Here is a 20948-nt window from a genome sequence, read left to right as displayed (position 1 = left end):
AACCCACATACAATTAAAACACTGTTCAATTATGTTCCACTAAAATTGGATTTTAGCATATTTTATTCGTAAAGAAAAGATTTAAACTGCAACTTAGGGAAATTTGCACAATTAGATCGAATACATGTAGTAAAATCGTGGTGCCCTAGGGAACATTTCAACACACATTCAATTCTTAGATGCACACAAACATTTTTAAAACCAGTTACACTTTTCGTATATCGTCATAGCAAGTTGATAAAGTAGTAACATTTAGGACGGTTATACACGTAAAAAGAATGCATTTCTGGAAGGGTCGCTAATGGTAGTAGTTCACAACAGCAATTGGAAAAAGCTCAGAAAACACAGAGTTATGGCTTAGACTAGACTATAAATTTGCAAAGTTCTTTGTCCTAACTGCTCTACGCTACGTTACCGATCTTGTTCCCCAATGAAAAGTTTAAATCTGCAAACAAACCTCTACATCGTCCTCCTCTTAATTGACGATCCAATAATGCACTCAACTACTAACAACTCGACTAGTTCAACACTACCTCTACTTTATCTCTAGTTCTTCTAAATTTGTTCTCTCGTCTAGCAGTAAAAAGATTTGGAAAAAACCATTTTGTCTCTGTTTGTGTTTTGATTAGTCTTAAAAATTTCTAATACTATTTCGCTACTGTCATCAAAATGCAACCTTGCCTTGCCGTGCTCAACTACTATCGATAGTTTACGTATACTTAACATGATCGTTCTTGTTTTCGTTCACTTCCCATTTGCAATTCAATCGTTTCGAAAAAGTCTCGTGTATAGTTTTGAACTGGAATTTAACACTACTTATGATGTCTTTGGCTTTTGTTTTTGCTTTGTATGCGTTCAACTCTTACAGCTAACAATGTAATTATCTTTAACGCGTGTGTTTCAACATTATGCTGACTTTCGTTTTGGTTATAGGTTTTTGATTAAACATTCTTTGGTTTTTGATTTGTTCGTATCTGAGTGTATTCAATTCGCTACAAAAGAGTTGCATTTGTAAAAAATTCAAGTCTAACGATTTGCTTCAATAAATTCCTTGTTCCAATCGCTGATCAATTGGAATTATTTGGCTGATCTGATGACTATGGTTCGTATTTTGTCTTCGAATTATTTATGAGTACCCTGTGTATTCAAAAGTTCGGCGTACAAAACAGAAGTTAGAAATTGTAAGTTTCGCAGAGAATACATCTTAACATTCAATATATACAATTGAGGGAAACAAAAGAATTACATCATTGATTGGAACTAAACAAAACACTTGACAAAACGAAGAAACAAAATGAAACATAAGCCTTTTAAACTATACAAACATGCTAAATAACATACTTATAAGAAAATAATTTCTTTTTTTTTATTTATAAAATTAATTGGTAGTTGAATCTTCCGACTGTGTTTAGTACTTGATTTATTCGCCAGGACTGTTCTAAAGACTTTTCGGAACTCTTCAGTGACCTGGTTAACTGAAGTACTTCAGCCCTGCGATCAGCATAAACTTCTCAATAAACAACTCCGAGTCCAGGACAGCAATGTGCGCCGCTCGACCGATCAAAGTGTTGGCCGTGTGGGGCAGAGCGTGGTGGACATCGAAACGGGCCAAAGTTAGTTCGGGCCTGGCCAAAATCGGAGCTATTATGTTGTGCAGCATTTCCCTGTAAAGGAATCTCTATAGTCACGAGTATATCAAGGAGCCATTCCAATCGAACCTGTAAATGGTACCCAACGAGGAGCTATCCCTCATGGCTGCCTTGCAAAGCTCCAAGCGAGCCGAGTGCGCCGGGACATAGCGATCCTGGCTAGAACCACAGAGCAGGATGTTCTTGAAATGGTGCAGCGTGCTCCTTTGGCTCAGCCGGTAAAGGAAACTGTTCCGCATATCGGTGGTATCTCGCATGCAGAGCTGCAGCAGGGATCCGGACTTCTTCCACTTCTGCATGAACCACATTCCTGCGAAAAGTGTCCCCACCTTGGGTTAATCACCACGCTTAAATGGTTAACGAGTGTATAGACTCACCCATGTTCACCAGCCCACTCGTGTTGTAGAGTGTTCCCAGGTGGGGTCCGGAGAGCGAGAGGAAGGTGTGCAGTCGCGGGAGCAACGGCCTCATTTGGGGCCTGGCCAGAGCACTCCGCACAATTATCGTTCCCAGCGAATGGGCGACGAATGAAATGCGAGCGGGATTCAGGGCGCAGCTATCGATATGGTAGAGTATCTCGGTAACCAGCCTAAGTGATCCCAGATTTTTAAAGTGACATCATATTTATATTGACTTCATTTTGCTTACCGATCAGTCATGGTGTCAAAGTCCGAGAAGGTGTCTCCCTGGTTCCTCTCCGACATGAGGAACTCCAGATTGACACCGGGCAACCCCAGCTCCAGATAGGTGCGCACCAGTCGCAGGTCCGCCGAGTTGCCATCCAGCCCGTGGACGCAGATGACCAGGTGCATCCCATTGGGCGAGAATGCACGGTACTCGTCGCTGATGTAGAAGTAGGGCAGTTCGGAGGCCAGCTGCACGTAGTCGGAGTATATGCTGCCCTGGTACTTGATCTGCTTGCGGAACTCCTCGCGGTACTTCTCGAACTCCAGCAGGGAGATGCTGGGAGGAGCCTCTTGCGCGGCGGAGGCCACTTGGCCCTTGCGCTTGTGCTTGGAGCTGGTATTGGAACCGTGGCCCTGTTTGTTCGTCCTTACCTGGCCATTGGAGTTCTCCTTGTTCTCGTCCTGTTCGTGATCCAGATCATTCTCCAGCCCATTACCATTACCATTTATGGCGTGGGTCTTGCAATGGTGGTTGATCGAATGATTGGGGACGTTTTGGGGCCTCTTCAACTCCGCCAAGCTGTGGGATTTGAGCACAGGCTTGTTGCTGAAAATGGCCGGCGTGGAGATGGGACGCAGTGACTCGTAGATGTGGTACACTGGGTTATCAATGGCTCCAATGGGCTGGCGTTCCTTTAGGGGTGGTGGCAGATGGCAAGCGACAATTTTGGTCTTTCCCGTTGGGGGAAGTGCAGCAGCAGGAGGAGGAACTGGGGCTATGGGTGCTGCTGGAGCTGGCTCCGGTGGCGGATCGCGGAACTCATCGGGAGGCGGCGGAGCCAGCACTAGCGCCAACTCCTGCTCTTGATCCTGGAACTGCTGAGGAGGTGGCAAGCATACTGTATCCAACGGTTGCATGTCCTTCAGACTTGTTATATCGAAATCCGACTTGGATTTCTCGCAGGCAGTCTTGTGGCGATTTCTCCTAGGAGGTGGCTCCATTTCCTCCACCTCCGTTGACTCCCCGTTGGGCAGGTGTCGTAGTCTATCCAGCTGGTAACGGGAGCGCTCCCGCTTGATATTCACCGTCACCGAGGAGATCTTCTTGTGTACCTCAGTCTGCTGTCGGGCAGGAGTCCTGCTCTGACTGGAGGTCCCTGCCTGCCTTTTCCGGGTCTTGTGGGGGTGCTGCTGCTGAAGCTGCTGCTGTTCCAGGACCTTTTGTAGGCGTAACCTCAGCTGTTCGCCATTAAGGCGGGTCTCCATGGCCATGCCCATCCCCAAGTTAAGCTGGGTGTGCCTCTGCCGATTGGTCATGCCCGTACTGGTGATGGTATCCGGACTAGAAATTGCCAGGGAGCTTCTCCGGCTGCTTACCCAGCCACTCTCCTCGCTCAGCGACGAAGTGGAGTTGCTCCTCTGCCGCCTCAACTGCGAATCGGAATCGAATTCCGGTGGCGGAGCCAAGTTCGGCAGCGATTCACTGAAACCACTGGTGTTGGGATCACTGCTGGTGGTGTTGTTGTTGCTGGTTCCCTCCAAGCGGAAGGGAACACTGTTCGAGCTCAGCATCTGGAGCTTCTGCATCATGTCGCTCTCTGAGCTGCTGGACTCCTTACGCAGCTGACCCTGCCTCAACATCTCCTTAATGTCGGAAACCCGCACCCGGGCAATCTCCACGGCTCGAGGTATCTGCGAGGAGCTGCTCCTCGGCATGGTGGTATTCTGACTAGGAGGAGGTGGTGGATAGGAGTTCCTCGGCGGAACCATCGACTTGGGCAGGGAGTTGTAACCATTGTTGCACTGTTTCTGCTGCTGAGACACCGCCTGCTGCTGTTGCTTGGGAGGATTCAGCAGCTTGATCTCATGAAGGTAGTCGAACTTTCCATACCGCTGCCGAAACTCACATATGTTCCTCATCAGATCATCCGCCTGGAGTCGGGGTAGAGTGTGGTTGTTGGTCGTGCTCACTGGATTTGTGGTTAGTCCCTCGCAGCCATCGAGTTGGTCCAGGGACTTGCTGTGACGCGCTGGCACACTGGAATCCAGATCGAGATCCTCCAGCAAACCGGTCACCGAGTGTCTGGACAGATTGTGACGCAATGTGGGAGGAGCGACGGCTTCCGGAGCTGCTTCTTTGCTGGGAGCAATGGTGAGACTCGCCTGGAGCACTTCCCCGCCCAAAGCGAATCTCGGAGTGATTACACACTTGGCGTGCGGATGAGCTGGGCCCGAGCCATTGGTCTGCGGGTAATCGTAGTCGAAGTGGCAGGCCAAACAGTCTTTGATGCCATTTAAGCTGCTGCTTGAGTGGGTTTTGTCAACCTTTCTCTTCTGAACGCCAACCACAGAGACTGCGTCTTCCAGCTGGGGATCACTGCCGGATCTCCTCCTGGCATAGGTACTGCTAGTGGTCACGTAGCGATCCTCGAAGATTAGCGGCAGGGACGAGGCGTCACCGTCAATGGGGGTGCAATGAACGGGAAGCGGCGGCAGGGATTGCAGATAGCGACTCCTTCTGGCCAGCTCAGCTATGGCCACGTATCCCTGGCAATGGCCGGGTGAGGGTGACCCATTGGATTGGTCCGGACAACCAGCTGCTGCCGCATGCCGCGGTTGCTCCAGCACAAAGAAGCCCTCGGCGAACCTGCGCACCCGGAGTATGTGGTGTTTCCTGGCCAGCAGGGTGTGCACTGCCGTCGAGGATCTGGAGGCCAGAAGGACCCTTCTCCACCAGAAAATGCTCTCCGCGCACAGTTGGGCTATGTCGGAGTTGGCCCGAATGGCGAAGTCCTCCTCCGCCTCGAGCTGCTTGGCCTGATCCAGTAGCAGTTGCAGTCGTTCTCCCGTGTCATTCTCCCTCAGAGGCGGTGAACCAATCTGGGAGTTTATGCTCGGAGGTAGCACTGTGCTGAACTCGTTAAGAGTTGCCTTCAGTTGCTCAATGGCACCTGGAACAGGGAGATGTGACGACTCGATTTGTGGACTTAAGTAGAATCCATACCTAGCAGCAAACCGCAGATCTCGCGATGAATGGCTCTGGACTGGAGCAGCCTGCCCGCAGGACCTCCGCTGCACTTGGTCGTCCCGCCGATCTGGGGTCCGAAGAACACCGCCTCCAAGGGTCCTGGCGAAGTGTTTCCCCTGCAGCTCAGCTTGCCCGCACTCCACGGCTTCGAACTGCGAGGGGCACTAAAAAATAATGAAAAGGCCATAAAAGAGCTCGGTTAAATCCTTCACTTCCTTCGCCACATCCACTTCATATCTACCATATAAAAGTACACATAAAAGAAGAGACGTGGACAGGGACGGACGGACGGATACGGATACAAAAAGCAGGCTCTCCTGGCCACAGAAACTACACCAACTACGTGATCCGAGCGGATTGAAGTACGGAATTTACACAGTAACGGAGATCTAGTTGTGATGGAGTTATGATGGGCTCTTACCAGAATTTCATGTACGAGAACACGCTTTTCCTGCAACCGCAACCAGTTTTCAGTGTCGTATTGGTCGGGTTTGATCCGTTTTTTGAGTGATATTGGTATGGATTATGTGTTTGGGTTTATTTCGATATCGTTGATGCACGGAAATGAGATAAATGGATCGCAGGTTATAGAAAATGATAAACGGTTCAACTGCAACTTATTGTCAGGAAAACAAGGATGTTTGCCACACAACCTGCGTTGATTTTTTGTTAGTTTGTATATACAAATATAGTAACGAAACAATAGATCTATACAATTCATAAGAGTTAATATATTCAGCTACCTATAGAGTGCAAAAAGTGAGCATACAGCTAGTTAAAGAAATCAAATTATGGAATAATAATCATCTATCTAAGTTCTAATATATGTAATCAATGGAATTTAGGGAAATAATAAAATAGAATTGGATGAATGAGGACTAAATCTAAGATTTAATCTTCAGTCCAAGAGTTACAGTTGTGGTAAGCTTAAAATTGTAATAACACCACTACTTCGAAAGATTTAATCCCAAGCTCTTTAAAGTTTCGCCGCCGAAAATCCGCTGGTAAGCCAATCCGACTGTGGGCATGATTGGACCTCAGCTTGCCGAGATAATCAGGCCATTTACGGCGCTGCTCACGAGGACGAAGGCTGGGGGAGCGGCGGGGATTTGCTGGTAATCAGGATGAGTATGCCGCATCGGGGCAAAGGCCAAGGTCAACAAGGAATTCCAGAGTCGAATGAGATGATATTTTATTCATACGAGAGATAGATGGAGGCACTACGCGGCCTGGGCAAATTTCAAATTCCGTTTCATATTGTGTTTGCCAAAGGATTCGTTTCGAGCGAGGACCTCAAATGCTGCTCCTGGTTGGGAAAGTAGCAGAGGATTTGCACTCGAAAATTGCCGACAACTTTTAGCAATATAAAACAGATTAAGGAATTACTCACTGAAAAGATGGCAAACTTTGTCAAGTATAATAAGGGGGAAATACTGGCGCATGGCACATGGCGCACGGATACAACTTTTGCCGAATCAAACGGCGTAAAAATTGACTCGGCAGTTGCACTCCGCCAGGGATGCGGCCACGCCCCCTCGGATTGTGCCACGCCTCCGCATCTTGTTAGCCGCGCAAGTTTCGTGTTGTATACTTTTCCCCAGCAACTTTTCCCGGAGTGGGACAGGAGCCAAAGGACAATTGCATTGCGAGAGTCATTAAAATTAATGCCTCGACATTTTTTGTATCCTCTCCCTTTTGTGTGCACAGTGGGCGGAAAATGAGGCGCTGCGTCCTGCGGAGTCTGTGTGCAATTTTAATGAGTTGGAAATGATTTGTGCGGGTAACTGGCCGCCAGTTGCCTACGAAGCTCCCACGCCCCTCTGCCCCTCTGTCCGTCTGCTGATGCTGCAGTCCCCACGTAACAGGACACGATAAAAAAAGGGGGGAGTGCCACGACCACTGACCCGTGTAGCCCACGCAGCGGGTTCAATTTACTGTGAAAAATATGACTGTATGTGACATTAGAGATCATGTTGTCATCTTCACTTTGCATCTCCTGCAACGGATGACACTTGAACCCATGACTACACTGCTGAAAAATTTTGGCTTTCAATCCTGTGAAGATTTAACTTAAGTATGTGCACTTGTGAGTAACCGAAAGTGATTTAGAACTGTTTAAAGAAAACTCTGCAAATCCACCCATTATTATTACTACTAGTAGTTCCACGAGGAATATCCCTGTTTTAAGTGGATATCCCATCGTTTTTTCTGTGTACCATGAGCACACCACTACTCACTTGATGTACGGCTGATGAAGGGCCACGAGGCTGGCGTGGATGCCCACACTGATGGCCGCCAGATGGAAGTAGTCGAACAGCACCGGCAGATGGTAGTGAAGGCCACGTCCCGGATGAAAGTTCAGCTGCAGGTTCCTGGTGGAGGCCAGTGTCAGGGCGGAGCTGGAGGGTCCGGAGAAGCTGCCCATCGCACTGCCGCCTCCATTGCCGTTCAGGCTGCTCGACCCGTTCTGCTCCCCGAACCAGAGCTCCAACTGCAGCGAAAACTCGGCCCGTTCAATGGACTCCTTCAGGTGACGACTGTCAACTGCAAAAAATGGAGAGGAATGAGAAAAGCGGGAAAAAAGTGAGTATCCGTCTTGAGGTTGATTGAACTGCAAGTCCCCGGGATAAATGCGGCAGAAAATCCAGCATGCAAACATCCTGCATGCCCCAAGCCCCATGCCCCTCCCAAATCCCTTCCATTTCAATTCCGTCTTGGCTTATTTGTTTTCCTATTGATTTTCGTTTAGTTCGAAATAGTGGCAAGTGGGTGGCAACTGGGTGGTGGTTCGGGATAGGTCGGTCTGCCACCCAACACCCCCCCCGACCAAATAGGTTAATGTCCATGTAGTTGTGCTGCGACAAAGACAAATCAAAATTCTGCGAAGACCGCAAATCGTTGGCCGGAAACCGAGTAAATCGATGACTCAGGAATATGTTGTCCTAGTTGTGTTTGGGAACTCAATCAATTAGGTTCCATTGTCGATTCAAGCAGATGGATTTAAATGTTTGATTATGGGAAAGTTAGGGGAACTTAACTTGAGGTCTGCATTTTAAATTCTAGACCCATTATAAAATCTTTCGGATGGGGTTTCCCTTTTTGGATGTTCAACAAGTGAGTCGAATCGAAGCGCAGACTCCCACCTTTCTTTGTATATTCATCAATACCAGCTATTATTCCATCTGACACTCCATAATAATAACCATCAGAGCTTGCCAATGGTCTTCCGCTCCTCCCTTTGCAGGGTTCATCTAACCCATGGCTACCTTTAGCTCCGTAAGCCCCACCCACGTCGTTTCCGAGCAGAAAATGTTAATCAAATTCAATTTGCTCCACATGTCGATGGTGGTTTATGGGGCTCCCACTTAGGATGCCAGCAGCCTGCTCCTTCGTGGGACCATAAAATTCATTTGTTTTCATAAAATAAGGATTTACTTTTGGCGAAAGGCAATAAAAAGAGCGGAGAGCAGCCAGATCTCTTTGGCCTGTTGAGATTTTTGCTGGCTCCTCCGGCGCATCACTCATCCGCCATGTGGTCCGTGATGACAATTGCTTTTGGCTGGAATAATTTAAATGCTGAGGGCTTCACAAGGGTGTCCCCTCCGCCGCTCGACACAGTTTATTTTATTGTCTGCGGTGCAGTAACCCACTGTACGAACTATACGAAAGATAAATTGCACAGTTAGGAAGAGCGGAAGAACGGAAAAGCGGGAAAGCGGAAAACCGGAAGGGGGAAAGCCCAACAATCACACACATGCGAGGAGGCATCCACAACAGACTGCGAGCTGTCAACTGAAAAGTTACTTTTGTTTGTGGCTCTTTCTAGATTCCCCGCACTTTGCTTGTGAAACTTGTCCAAATGAATTAATCACTTTGCTCGGCAGCCAAGTGGATGATGTTTCTATTGTTGTCGAAGGATGCGATGGCGAGCAAAAAAAGGCAACAGCTACAAGGATGCGGATAAGGTGCCTGGGCTTAGGCGTCCGTCAAGTGCTCATCGCCATTCTGGCACTTCAACACCTTGAAATCTCCGGCGCTCTTTTATTTCCTCACACAATACCCATAAATATGCGAATAAAAATATCTTTTTATATTTTTATCCAACATTTCCATTTGCTGCCGACGCGTGTGTACATATTTCCATGGGCTTTTCCGCATTTCCCGCCTTCCCAGCAGCGCACTCTCCGCACCATGTGGAAATTTACTTTCAATTTGCCCATTTTCCTCTTATGTTTTTGCGCCGTTAAGTTTTTATGCGGCTTTTATTGGGTTTTATGTTGCGGTTACCATGTACACAAAATATATTTAAAATTTGATTATTTTATAAACGCGCACTTAAGCACACACAATGTGAAACATAATGTATATAGTATATATATGATTATAGTGTTATGAAACTTATTTCGTTGTATAGGTCACTTTCTAGTCCATCATCCACTTCTTGTAATGCATAACTAAATTGTTTACTTTAGATTTCTTAAACTTGGCCGTCTGTCTTTCGCGCAGCGTCTTGTTTTTCTTTTATTAATGTAAACTGGGTCATGGTGTGGGCCAAGTTTTTCGTTTGCTGGCCGAGAATTTTCCAAAAGGAGTTCCTCCAACTTGCCGTAATTGCATTGCAGCCAGGGCAGCAAGAATCCTTTTAGGTGCAGTCAGCAATAAATGCAATTAGGTGGAAAGGAAGTTTCCGAACCGAAGTTTTCCCGTGTCCTGCCATACGTCTTTGGCATCTGTCCCGTGTGGTCAGCGGCTCCATTCTAGATCCCCAGGGCTCCAAACTTTCGGAACTTTGGTCCGCTCTCTGACAATTTGATTTATATTTCCAATCGAACAATAAACTCATTTCGACTCCGAAAGTTTCGCTGTCCGCTGGCTGGTCGAGTGATTTGGTGTCTGGTTACCCGCGCTGTGGTTTTTCCCCGGATTCCCATCAAAAGGCCACCAGTGCGGCAACGGGGAATTCCCGGCATTCTTGCCACTCGCCAAAGTGCACATTTCTAGCACAGCCCGCTTGGCAAATGTTCGTGACACTAACTTAATTTAATTTGGGATCTTTAAAGCAATTCAATAAATTCTGTAAATTATAATCTTCTCTTTTTTTGTGAGCATATAATTAATAGAGTAGAATTAGTCACCCTTTAAACAAACTTAGCAATGCGGAAGAACGCGATTCCTTTTCGCATTCTTGGCAAGATGCACTCGAAAGTGCAATTTATGCGGCAGCCTACTTGGCCAATGGCTACACTCTTAAAAAACACTGTTTATTTGCCTGCAGGGGTTAAGAACCTTTTACCAAAACATTGATTTACACATGATTTTTGCGAGTGCACTCACCTAGCAGGTGGCTCCTGAAGTGGATGATGTCGCGCAGCGGAACCTCCTCGTTGCGGTAGAGTATCTGGAAGATGCGCGAGGCGCCGCTGCCGTTGATAACGGAGGCGGATGAGCAGCTGCCCCCCGGCGGCGACTCGTGGAGGCGTGGCACTTCCCCCGGCGACAGCTCCCCCCTCTCGCTATCGCTGCTGCCGTGGTCGGTGGTCCCGTTGGCGTGTCCGTTCTGTTTTCCGGGTCCACTGGCTTCCGGAATGCTCGTCTCCACCTGCACAGGTAGGCGGGGCGAAACACGCAGGCCACAGCGCACCTGGTAGAGTCTGTGGACGAAGGAAGGGGTGAGGTGGGCGGATTAATTAAATTCGCTTTATCAATAGGGAACTGTTGTAATTTATATTACTCTTGTTTGAAGGTATATTCCCCACAACGATATCGAATTTCTCCCTTAATCCACTTGCTGTCGAAACATTTCAAGACCAGGAGTCCTCGATTACCAGCAGATTTGCGGGCCACTGACACTCTGGTCGTCAGCAGCTTCATTTGCAGTGACAAGCGAACAAAGGGAAATCCGAGGAAAGCCCAAACAAATGCTCTGTTTTTCTTTTCATTTCGTGTTTTGTACTTTTTGTGCATTCGTTCGGTTCTTCAAGAGCAGCAGCAACAAATTGAAATCCCATAAACACTTGGCTGACAATTAGTGAGTGCTACGGTCACTATGTGTATGTACACATGTCTGCCCAGCCCACTTTGCCCCTTTTTTTACTGGCTCTTGATTGGTTGGCCACGCTTTGTTTGCTTATTGCACTGCATTTCATTTTGTTTGCCCGACACTTCAAAGGTCCGTGTTACGTTCTCGGCAAATTTGGGAAAAATTAACAACTTTATTTGAAATATTTTCTGCCAACAGTGGGTAGTTTGCAGTGGGTGTAGTATGCCGCTATTGGCCTGGATTTCTTAACTGTTTGCGAACAAGTAATCACGAAGTGCAAATCATCGTTGCAAATCACTAATTGCAGGAAGCCCATTCGGAAGGGTTTAATGATCTTATGGCAAATGTAACTTATATTCGACGGTGACAAATGTAGATTGGGCGAAACTTTAAATGGAAAAGTTGGAGCTTCAAAGCTCTAAGTTTGACTAACGCATTTTCCAGCTAATCCATCAATTTTCACGGCGTTCTTTGCTAACTTTCTTGGCATTTACTTTATTACTTGGGGCCCCTTGGATTAATACATCACCGAGTTTGAGTGCTTTTAAACTGAAACTGCGGACAGACTCACCCGCGCTGAAACAAATCCACATTGAAGAACTTGTGCAGCTCCACGACGAATTCAATGGTGGCCTGCAGGTCGCCCATGGTGCCCCGATTCCTTGACCGCCCAAAGGGGATTCCCCTCCTCGTGGTCGTCTCAAGTTGTCAGCAAGTTCATTGGCTCCTCGCCGCTGGAAGGAAAGAGAGATAAGTTTTTGCTTTTATTTATGGTATGTGATTTTTGGCTCCAACTGCAGCGCCCACGGAAAAGCGGAAAATGCAACCGAGTTGCCAAGTTCGATTGCCGTGCTCTCGATACATTTATTGGCAACTATTGACAGCCTGGCCAATTGATTACCCCGTAATTGTGCGCGGAAACTTTGCCAAGTGGGCGACTCTTGCCCAGCGCTTTATTGCTTTCTAGCGCGGGTGTGGGTACACAGAACAAAAATAGGATGGTATTCCTTTAGAAATGGGCTTGTATCTATCCATTTTATACGGCAATCCTTAAAGTTAATTATATTTTTAGCCAGATAAAAGACTTTTAGGATATTTTTCATAAAAGCTGTTGAAATTGTGCTTTTCGTTTGACTTAACTTTAAAATTAAAGTCGTCTGGAGTAATAAACGGCATTAGTTCGATGGTACAAAGGCGTTTTGTTAGCCAAAAGGTGGGAGGAAAGTGGGAGGACAGCCATTCTTATGGTTTTTCCCTTTGTGTAGCTGTGTGTGTGTGTGTGCCAACGTGTGTTTGTGTGCTCTGAGGTTAGCGGGTCAGCCACAACAACAAGGGAAGGGGGAAGCCCCGCCTCGATGTCAGTCGAATGGGGCCAAAAGCGAAAGGAAGACAGCAACAACGACGACAACTTTTAATCGGCCAAACAACAAAAGCTCCTTTCTCTCCTCTCCCTCGCGGCGGGAAACGAGAGGGAAAGTGGGAAAGTCAGTCAGTCAGTCGCCTGCGACAACCGCGCCTACAATAACATTAACGTGCTGCAGTTAATGCCACCCCGCCGCTTTTCCGCCCACTTTCGGGTGACCTCGCTTGTTGACACAATGGAAGCACAGCAAGAGGAGCTGCTTCTGCTTTTGCTTTTGCTCTGCTTTTGCTGATGAAAGAGTTCTGTGCTCCGTGTGGACTTTTATGGATGGCCTGGTAAGGAGAACATGTCTGCTCCCCCGCCCCATGGAATCATCTCCCTGCGCCGGCTGTCTGTTGTTCGCCTCATTGTCAATGTGGGTTAACCTAAGTGAGCCAAGAGGTGGGTGGTGTGGGTGGCGAATAACACTACGACACACGGCATTTTGGGAAGTCTTGCCATCTTGATAAATTGGTAGTAATTTACATATCCATTGGGAAGTATTTCATCTTTAAGGTATAAATCGGAAAAGTAGAATGCCGTAGCTAGTCAGTCAGTAATTATTATCCTTCAAGTTCCGCTTTCAGTTTCCCTAGCTTAAGGCTTAACCAAGTTGATAACAGGTATCAGATAAGACGCAGCCTTATAGTTTCCGACCGCACTGTTCGACGGCTGCAGCTCGGCGAGTGAAAGTGATGATGCCATTTGTTGGCAAAGTGCTTAAAACTCCGTCGCTGGAATCCTTGGGGCCCAGTCATCATCCCCGTTTTATCCCGTGATGAATGGGCAAATGTTGTCGCTAAATTTTGACTTACTTTGTCATTAAGTGAGCGCCCCGCCCAATTCCCTTTTCTATCGCTTGACAAATATTTGTGTTCATGAATTTGAAATGCTCTACGAGGCTTCGGCTCTTGGAAATTAAAAGCAAATTTGTTCGCTAGTTTTTTGCCCACGCAAACATGCAAGCGTTTCGAACATTACGTATACGCCGCGCTGTCTGAGCGAGTTCAACAAAAAATGCAAAAGGAAACTGGGTCAGCGCCAAAGTTCACGCAAAAAACGAATTGTGAATAAAGTGCCACAATGCGTCCACAAAGTCTGCGAAATTTTTGGTTTGCTACAAAACGCGAAGCGGAAACTTTTAAAAGCTCAACGAAAACACATTTGCGCAGTGGAAGGAGTGGCGAACGGAAAGTGGGATTTCAGTGGATTAACAATGGCAAAGCCGAACAATAATGAGAATTTTTGGCCAACTTAGGAGACCACAAGGACGAAATGCATTTATCAAGTTTATAATTGAAAACTGGAAACTGTCATAGAACTGCATTAAGAACCGAATGGAAAACTTTCCGAATCAGAGACGGTGCGCAAATTTGCACAACTATAGAACTAAACAAAATGAGCTGTGAACTATTTAATTTCGGTATAAAAACCACCAAGAGTACGCCATAAAAATAAAGCTACAAAAGCCACTTGAGTCACTTATCGAAACAAAAGGCGGGCAAACAAACAAAGGCTCAAATACCCCAACATAAGCGCAGCATTCCCGATAGTCCAACAGTCGCACACTGATAAAAAAAATGGGTAGTGATTAGGGGTAATGATAGTAAATTATGCCTGCTGAAGGTAGGAATTGTATCTCAACGCTTTATTATCACTTCCTGATTTTTGTCAGTGCAGACGAGGCGAAGCCGTCGATGACAACGGCCACATAAACGGGAGAAATCAAATCGTTCGTGCTTATCATCGTTATGATTATCCCTAATGTCCCGGGCAGGACGAAGAAAGGACTTCCGCGCGAAGGAAATGAGAAAGGAGACGGCCGATGGCCGCTGGCCGCATCTCCCAGAGCAAGCCCACTTTGGGCCAACTTCGGCTGGCGTTACGTGTGTCCTGTCCTGAATCATCTCCGTCTGGCCAGAGTCCAAATGGCAGGAAAAGTAGGGAGAACCGAGGGAGAACCGAGGACTAAGGGCCGTCAATGGCAGACAAACGAGGGTTGGTCGCCTTCCTTTCCTTCCAGATGAAGATAAGTTGGTGACCCCGACACGTCCTGCTTTTTTAGGTCCTCCCACCTCCACCACTTCGCCACTCCACTTGTTTTGATAAATACTATGGCAAAGTGTATATATATAGGCAACGCACACACATAAAACATGGCGTGTGAATGTGTTAATGTCTAAGGTCGTCGTGGCCTGTTGATGAATGGAAAACAGAAGCTTTCATGTTCATATTTCAATTTAATGCCACAGGATGGTAACATTTCCTTTTCCGTTTCGTTTCGTTTCGTTCCTTTCCTTTTATTTTCGGGAGCGTTCAAGGCCTTAAATTCAATTAATTTGCTCTTCAAGCCTGACATTATGATTGTAAAAAATTAATTAAAATATTTTGTGCAGCTTTAAGCAGCTCGGATCAAAACGATTGGGTTGCCCAGCGCGACCAGAGGTCCTTGAAAAATAAATGGCTTCTTTCCAGCGGCTCAGTTTCGTTCATTAACGATTTATGTTGCCTACTTGCCAGCGCCAACCTTCAAAACTTCGATACCAAAAGCAAATTGTGTTTATTTAACTTGTGGGCCGCAGCACCATGTTCATCGCATGTAATTTGAAACTCCGAAGCGAGCATTTTTTGTGATTGTTATCCTGGTTGCCTCGAAACACAGCAGCCCCTAAATTTGGTTGTCCGGCAACTTTTGGCTACCTCCATCCCGATCCCATGACAACTTCTTTTGCCGCCAGACTGAGCCGGAAATAGGCAATTCCATATCAGACATTTTCGACGACCGATTCGTTTGCCTCGGTGGTGGTGCCTCCACATCCCCGAAACATGTGCTTTTCCATTAAATTATTCATCAACTCGGAAAGTTAAGCAGCCTGGTCGCCAGCCCTATCCCAGCCCCATCTGCCCAGGAATCTCGTAAAAAATGCCCTCGAGTGCCGACTTCGTCGCCGTCCATGAGCATGAAAATTATTTACCCTGGCCTCCAAACTCTTTTCCCGTCTATTGTGCACAATAAGGCAGGGTAAATGGCGTACAGACTAGTGGTTACCCCGTATAATTAACAATTCGTAAGGATTTTCGCATCTATCATGGAATGATTCATGGAATTCGCGTTCATGAAAGATAAACATACTGAACCACTCCTGATAATCATACTCAACTGCTGAAGAATTCGCGTTTACTTAAAAGATTAGAACCGGTATACCTCTGTTTGCACAGGGAAGGCATAAGAAATTGCCAACAGTTGCAGCTGACGGCGGCTACAAAAGGGCTGGGGGCCAAGGGGACCGAGGGGTGGCGGGGTATCTTGGCCAAGTGCATCGCGTGCCGGGGAAAAAGCCAGGGGCGATCGGGCGGGCCACTTGCACACGTTCACGTGTCAAGGCCCAAATGGGTTTGGGCCAAGTCGGCGGGGCACAATAAAGGGCGAGCCGAACAACTCAAGTGCGCAGCCAACAATAACAAAGGAACAGGACCTCAAGCCGATGAAAGTTAGGAAAAGCCTGGGAAACATTGCCTGGGGCGAGTGAAAAGCAAGTGCTGCTGGCAAGGAGTGGTCAACATCTATACATACGGCCCTCCCACATCGCCCAGTCTCACAGGCTCACAGTCTCACATTACACGTGGCCACATTGCAGCGGATAATGGGTGGAAAGCGATTGAAACGTCTGGCGGGGAAAATCTTGTGGCGCATCAAATGGAATTGAAGTGAAAGAAGCACGAACCAATGAAAGATTGCACTGAGGCTCAGAAGAGCTTTGCGAAATGAAATGGAAGTGGCAAATGGAAAAGCAAATGAAGAAGATCCAGAAAATGCAGAGGATCCAAGAAAGATGTCTAACTTAAATATGGCTAAGTCGAGTTCTCAAGAGGTCAGAGGTCAAGAGGTCATATATGATATCATAAGCCGATATGATATGAGTAGAATATTGAATTTAACACCTATCGTCATGATATAATAAGGAAATAAGGATAGGAAGCTAGAAATTCCCAAACTAGCGCATAATAATTATAAGCAATAGCATAGAATTTCTCTAGCCTGGAATAATTAAGTGAAATAATTTATTTATCAGGCCACGAAGGCACCTCTGCAACCGGCGGGCTACAACATAATTTGCTCAACTTTCTGCAGCATTTCCGAGCATACATGATGCATGGCGTCAGCCCCGCCCACCGGACGACTTAATTATATGCACCGAGCAGCCACATCCACGTCCACATCCGCTGGCTCCCCTTCATGAAGGACCCTTCCCACTTGGTTAGCTCCAACAAAGCTCAACGAGTTGAGCATTGTGTAGAGCGAGCAGAGCACCTAAAGGACCTGCGGGGTCTGGACTCCCTAATGAAAATGGAAACTTGAATTGGCAGCAGACCGAATCGGAGCGGGAGCAGGAGCAAGGGGATCCGGATGCGGATCCTCCACGGGTTGGGGCGTGGTAAAATTGAATTGAGCCTTTTTATGCGACCCGGCTGGCCATGGATGGGGATCCTGGAGACGGAACAGGATATTTCATTACATTTAAGCATGCATGGCTGAATAGGAGGATTCGGAACGGGTTTTCGGGGGTGGCAAGGGTACTCGGAAAGGGTAACGCCCACGTGGAAAAATGGCAACATTGTTGAAATGTGCAAATATTGGCTCAAGTGACGGCAATAAAAGAGTCAACCCCGGCAAGTCGCTTGTCCTTTCCAACAGCCCTCGAGCACCTGAGGGTTATCCTTTTCATATGCTACCTGGTACTCGCAGGACATTGGGCATATTGGAATGATTAAACATAATGCATAAAGAAATGGTTCTGTTAAAGCAAGCGGTGTTACCTAGTCTTATCTATAGATTGGTTCAATTCCCAAGCCATCGCCCCTCACATCACCTGGCATTTCATCAATTGATGTCCCTTTAGTGTTTTCCCAACTTTAACCCCAAAAGCTCACGATTGTCGACAGCAATTTCAATTTCCCCATGATTGACAGCCCGAAGTCCACCCCCTTTTTGCATAATTGCATAGTCGGCCGGGCAATATCGGAGTATTCCAGTGTGCACATAAATATATGTGGCTCATATGTATATATGTATGTATGTGTTCCATGTCATAGATCTGTCCAGGAGCAGGGCCTTAACCCTTGTGTCTCCCACAGCCTCATCTGTCTACTGCGGTTTGGGTTCTCGGTTCGTTTCGGTTCAGCTCAGTTAAGTTCAGTTCAGTTGGGTTGAGTTGCGTTATGTTGCGGGGTGTTTTTGCGTTATGCGGCAGTTAACTGTGTCGTGACATGTGGCAAGCATAAAAGAACCGTAAAATGTCATGTTTGTTGGCGGCCAAAACATGACGTGAAGTGGTCGAGATGGAGCGGAATACTGGAAAGCACTGGCACTACGCTGACATGTGACTCACGCATTTGGCCGCAGCTCCTTCTACTGGGTGGGAAGCTGGTGGTGCTCAACTAGGTGGTCGTGTCAACACATGGCCAAATTACACTGGGCACGCGGCAAGGAAACCGGAGAGCCACGGAAAACATCGTCGGCGGTAAGGAGTAATAAAGTCGCAACGAGAGACGAGTTGAGTTAGTCATGCGAAGGCGGCGGCGGGGGTTATAATAAATCGATTTTATTCGGTTCAGAATGGTTATATAGAGGTATATATAGTATATATAGAATATATATAGTGTATATAGAAGTTATGTGATCCAACTTGGAGTTCGCTTTAGAAAGTTGTATCCATTTAAAAGAATACCTACCTAAGCGGCTACAGAACAAATAGTATACCATACTTTTAGACAACTTTATGAATCATAATACTGTGTAGCATCTGGTTAGGTATCATATCATATCCATATTAACCATCAAATCGTAGCAATAACTTAAGCCTTGTAGCACAGTGTCGCCCGCGCTGAGGGACCCTATTTTGTCCTCTTTGTTGACCATCAAATTTGGGTGCAAATGCCCTGTTTCGAACCATCCGAATTCGTTTTAATAAATGCATCATAAATTCTCGCACATTTCAGGCTGTCACTGAAAAAATTTTCTCTCGAATCGCACTTGTCACTCAGTTTTGAACACTTTTCCATTCCATTCCGAATTCACTTTTCTCTCTGGGCTCGTCGGCTTTCTTTTTTTATGATTTGTTGGCGGGGGTTTTGCCCTACAATCGGCGTTGCCGATTTTTTGTCGCTCATTTTTGTGTGGCCATGAAAAGCGGAAATTTATTTATATATTTTTGCGTTTGCTCTGCGGCGCTTTGCGTATGAAATGTTTTTGCAATTTAAAAATAATTAACCCAGCGAAAAGTTGTTTGCCCGCAGAAGCAGGAATACTCGTATAATGTGTTGTGGGCCGGGATAAAAATATCAAGTAATTTTTGGGCAATTAGCAGTTCGAGACCTAAACTTATTCGGGTTTCGATAGAAACTTTGCTGGGCTCCAAAGTCCTTTTTGGGGCGCTCGTTTCCGCTTTCGCTCGGAGTAAAAATATCCCCCAAGCGGGTTGGGAACTCAAAAAGTGGCGTCCCTTTCGATGGCCCCAAAAATTTAGGTGCAGCAGAGTGGGGCCATTGAATTAATTAGGCTGCGACAACGAGGAGCACTTTAAGCGGGGGCGGTCAAGTGGTGGGAGTGGCAGCCACCCCACCACACCCCCCTTAAGCCTGGCATTTTGCCCTAATTTTACTTTCTGCCATCAGGACACACACTTGGGCTTCTGGGTTACAGGGAGCCAGGAAGCCAGCCGAAGAGACAATCGCTCTCTCTCTTATCTTCGAGCCATCCCGATGTCATAATTTACGCACTTCTTCAGCGGATCCGGATTACTTGCACACAGCCATTTCCCCGCTTTCCTTTTTCCGGCTAATGAAATTAGAGTGCAGAGGAAGCCGAAAAATAAACCGAAAACCGCAGAAACCGAACGTTACAACGAGCGCAACTATTGTGGTATTTTCTTTTTCGGCGTGCTCGACAATTTCCACCGCCAAACGCACGTCCACACCGGGAAAATGTCTACAGCGAACTGAAGCGGAGCCACTGCGCCGGAAAATGAGAGCTCGAGAACTGGGAATCGAGAACCCAGAGGCGACAGCCGAGAACGCACACGGAATGCGTCGTCGGATGAACTGTTCCTCGTGCTCTTGGCCGAGTTTTCCGCATTTGGTTCAGATGAATTCGAACATTCTTCATTCATCCGCAAGAGAAAAGGTGAAGAGCACATGGTCTTCTCTTGGAAAAATCGCACGACGATTGATGGCATTTTAAATGTTCTGGCTATGACGGGTGATAAGTGATTGATTAATTGGCCATAATGATGTGGCATCAAGTTTTCGAGGGAAATTGAAAGTGCTAATTCCGCGAAAGGGCGGTTCTTAAAACCAAATTTTGTTGGGGCTGCCTAATTTGTACTTGTCCAAAAAGATTGGAGGAAATTAAATCGGAAACCTTGCTACCTTAATCAAAATTTCCAAATGAACATCACTCTTTCATTAATATTTAATTAATAAGAAAAAAGAAATTATATTAAGTTATCCTGAAATATATGCTTTCAGATCACATACCTTTCCATTTCTCCCTAAATGGGGACATTCCTATAAAAAAATCCTATTTGTGCATTTTGATTGAAATTTAAAAGTCCTGGCAGCACCAGCTGATTTCTCCTTTCGTATCCTCTCTTTCGGAGGACATACTGCGCATGTCCTTATTTATCCTCTCCCTTGGCGATACGAAAGCATCCTGTGAGTTCCCCTGGGTCCTGTCTTGTGCGACTAGCCCTTGCCGGCGGCGATTGTTTCGCAGGATACAAGAGGGATCCGGAGGGGAGTCCTGGCAAAACAGCTGGACACAAGGACACTTAGGCGGGAAAGGACGACAGGAGACTGTTACTAGGATAAGGACAATAAGACGAACGCCGAGTCGCGAATCGCTGGCAACAATGTTCGCGAAAAGCTCTTCTCTCGTCACTGGAGCAGAACAAAGTCAATCAAGGATGGAAATCTCGAAGAGGATGCGTCCTTTCGGCTTTCCTCTCCAGCTGATTATTCTATCGGCAGTAGTTTTGTTCACTTGCCACACGGACGGACAGGTGGCTGCATTCCCCAGGAGAAAAATTGTGGCAAAAAGAGAGCGCAGAACTTCGGGGAAAACTGCTGACAGCACTTTCGGTTTTATTTGCGCGCATTATGGCGAAACAAGATTACTGAGCGGGGGGAGAAGGGCGGTGGTGTG

The 20948-nt window shown here is 46.7% G+C and overlaps 1 protein-coding gene across 2 annotated transcripts; it reads right to left on the bottom strand.

The window, feature by feature from the left end:
• Positions 1-29: 29 nt before the first annotated feature.
• LOC6610292 lies at positions 30-19743 on the bottom strand. 2 transcript variants are annotated; one of them, XM_032717901.1, is made up of 9 exons: positions 19526-19743; positions 11915-12077; positions 10638-10954; positions 7541-7847; positions 5280-5467; positions 2298-5226; positions 2027-2238; positions 1719-1959; positions 30-1664 (listed from the first exon to the last, which is right to left on the bottom strand). In XM_032717901.1, the coding sequence occupies exons 2-9, from the start codon at positions 11989-11991 to the stop codon at positions 1472-1474; spliced, it is 4464 nt and encodes a 1487-aa protein (XP_032573792.1). In that variant the 5' UTR covers positions 11992-12077; positions 19526-19743; the 3' UTR covers positions 30-1471. The 2 variants fall into 2 exon arrangements, with proteins under 2 accessions (XP_032573792.1, XP_032573794.1); XM_032717903.1 differs by lacking the exons at positions 7541-7847; positions 10638-10954; positions 11915-12077; positions 19526-19743 and adding an exon at positions 5725-5750.
• Between the last annotated feature and the right edge of the window lie 1205 nt (positions 19744-20948).

The sequence above is a fragment of the Drosophila sechellia genome, chromosome 3L, assembly GCF_004382195.2.
Source record: "Drosophila sechellia strain sech25 chromosome 3L, ASM438219v1, whole genome shotgun sequence".
NCBI classification, from domain to species: domain Eukaryota; kingdom Metazoa; phylum Arthropoda; class Insecta; order Diptera; family Drosophilidae; genus Drosophila; species Drosophila sechellia.
The sequence above is the reverse complement of the archived record's forward strand: the minus strand, read 5'-3'. Positions and strand labels throughout refer to the sequence as shown.